Source organism: Galeopterus variegatus, unplaced genomic scaffold (genome assembly GCF_000696425.1).
Source record: "Galeopterus variegatus unplaced genomic scaffold, G_variegatus-3.0.2 Scaffold6397, whole genome shotgun sequence".
Taxonomy (NCBI): Eukaryota; Metazoa; Chordata; class Mammalia; order Dermoptera; family Cynocephalidae; genus Galeopterus; species Galeopterus variegatus.
In genome coordinates, this window is record NW_007732508.1 from 78,211 (window position 1) to 79,755 (window position 1,545).

A 1,545-nucleotide genomic window follows, 5' to 3' on the forward strand; every position below is an offset into this window, starting at 1 on the left:
ATGATTAACGTTTTCTTTACACATCTTTGAATGTTTTCACTGATTACAATACTTTAGGGAAATAATCAATCAATGCAACAAAGAGAACCTTGAAGCTGTTTCTCTAAGCTCTCCGCTCTATCCTCTGAGCAAGTTACTTTTCTCACCAAATGGTCCTTGTTCTGATACAGAAAGTGACCTGCCAAGTACAACACCAGTAAAAACTCTCCCCTTCACACAGGGAGGGAGCTGGGTCTCCTACAAGGTGAGAGGTGACTCACCTCACACTGCCCCACCAACAAACTCGCAGCTACGGATAAATCATGCAGACCACTCTTCATAAAACTCAGAAGCAGACAGAATCTAACTTTGGCAGGCAGGCCTCCTGGGGCACCTGAACCAGCCACTCAGGAATTTGGCCTTGTTCCCAATAGGCTTCTTTATCCAGTCCTGACTCCAAGTTCCTGAATGAAAAGTGACAAAGCCATTAACAGAGAGTCCCTGGCTGTGACAGTGATGACCTCTGGGCTTCAACAATCATAAAACTGTATCACCTGAAGCACTAACTGCGAATCCTTCTTGGCTAGCTCCAAAACGAACTGTCAGCATCAACTTCTAAAACTCCAGGAGAGCTGTTCACATTAATACATAAAACTTTCTTTGTATGGAAACAGCCCAGCCCCCACCCCCCACCACCTAGATTTCAGCCATGGCTCGGGAACCAGGAAGGAGAAGGGAAGAGAGGTTGACTTACCAAGCCAACTTCTGTTTAAGTACACAGACACAAACACTGGGGGGACCGTGAAGAAATCTACTACGGAGTTCACTTCCAGCCAGAACCACAGCTTGTCATTGGCTGCAATAAACTAGGGGGGAAAAGAAAGAAGAAGAAAAAAAAAAATCAGAAGCATGGTGCCAGCATTCAGTCTACACTCTTCTGCGGAGGAATAAACTTTGGGTTTTTGTGGGAGTCTACAGGGAGAGGCTGTGTTCTTCTCATTTCTACACCAATCACATGTTTATTTTGTTGGATACTCAGCTTGTTCTAGAGAGTGACCATTTGCTATGTTAGCCTTGGAGAAAGATCAGACAGTACATTTTCTGTGGTTTCCAACAGCCTCGTAGGGAAAACTGAGTGAGGTCATGTTCGTTTGACTTTCTAATGTAATTATAATTGTAAACAAAGCACATACATATGCATCCATTCACACACACATCTCTATCAAGTACATCGACGTGGCACCCTTCATAACAGGATCTGGTATAAATCCTCTGAGCCCCAAGTTCTGCCAATCTAACCCCCAGTTCACCCTCACATCTGCTCTCTCAGGATGCAGCTACATGAGCACTACTAAACATAATTTTAAGAGCTGAAAAGTGTTTTTCTGTTTAATTTTTAAGAGAACGATGCATTCATGTTTAAATAGAGAGGTGAGGAATAGTCAGCCAGTCGAGGTATCTTGGTTATTTCAACCCATATTTCTACTTCTTGAAACAAAATTAACAAGTATTCCAGAAAATGCTTAACTAAGGAAATGGTTCTCTCATGGACTGAAAATCAGAAGG

At 42.8% G+C, this 1,545-nt stretch overlaps 1 protein-coding gene across 1 annotated transcript in view; it reads right to left on the reverse strand.

Annotated features, from left to right (window-relative positions):
- Positions 1-845, reverse strand: part of LOC103606231 (calcium-activated potassium channel subunit alpha-1-like) — a gene marked incomplete at both ends in the record, with an annotated part of 78,943 nt that extends 78,098 nt beyond the window's left edge. Inside the window, one exon of the mRNA XM_008590820.1 lies at positions 734-845. Within this exon, the coding sequence (XP_008589042.1) occupies positions 734-845 (112 nt within the window). The remainder of the gene's footprint in view (positions 1-733) is intronic.
- Positions 846-1,545: the final 700 nt, after the last annotated feature.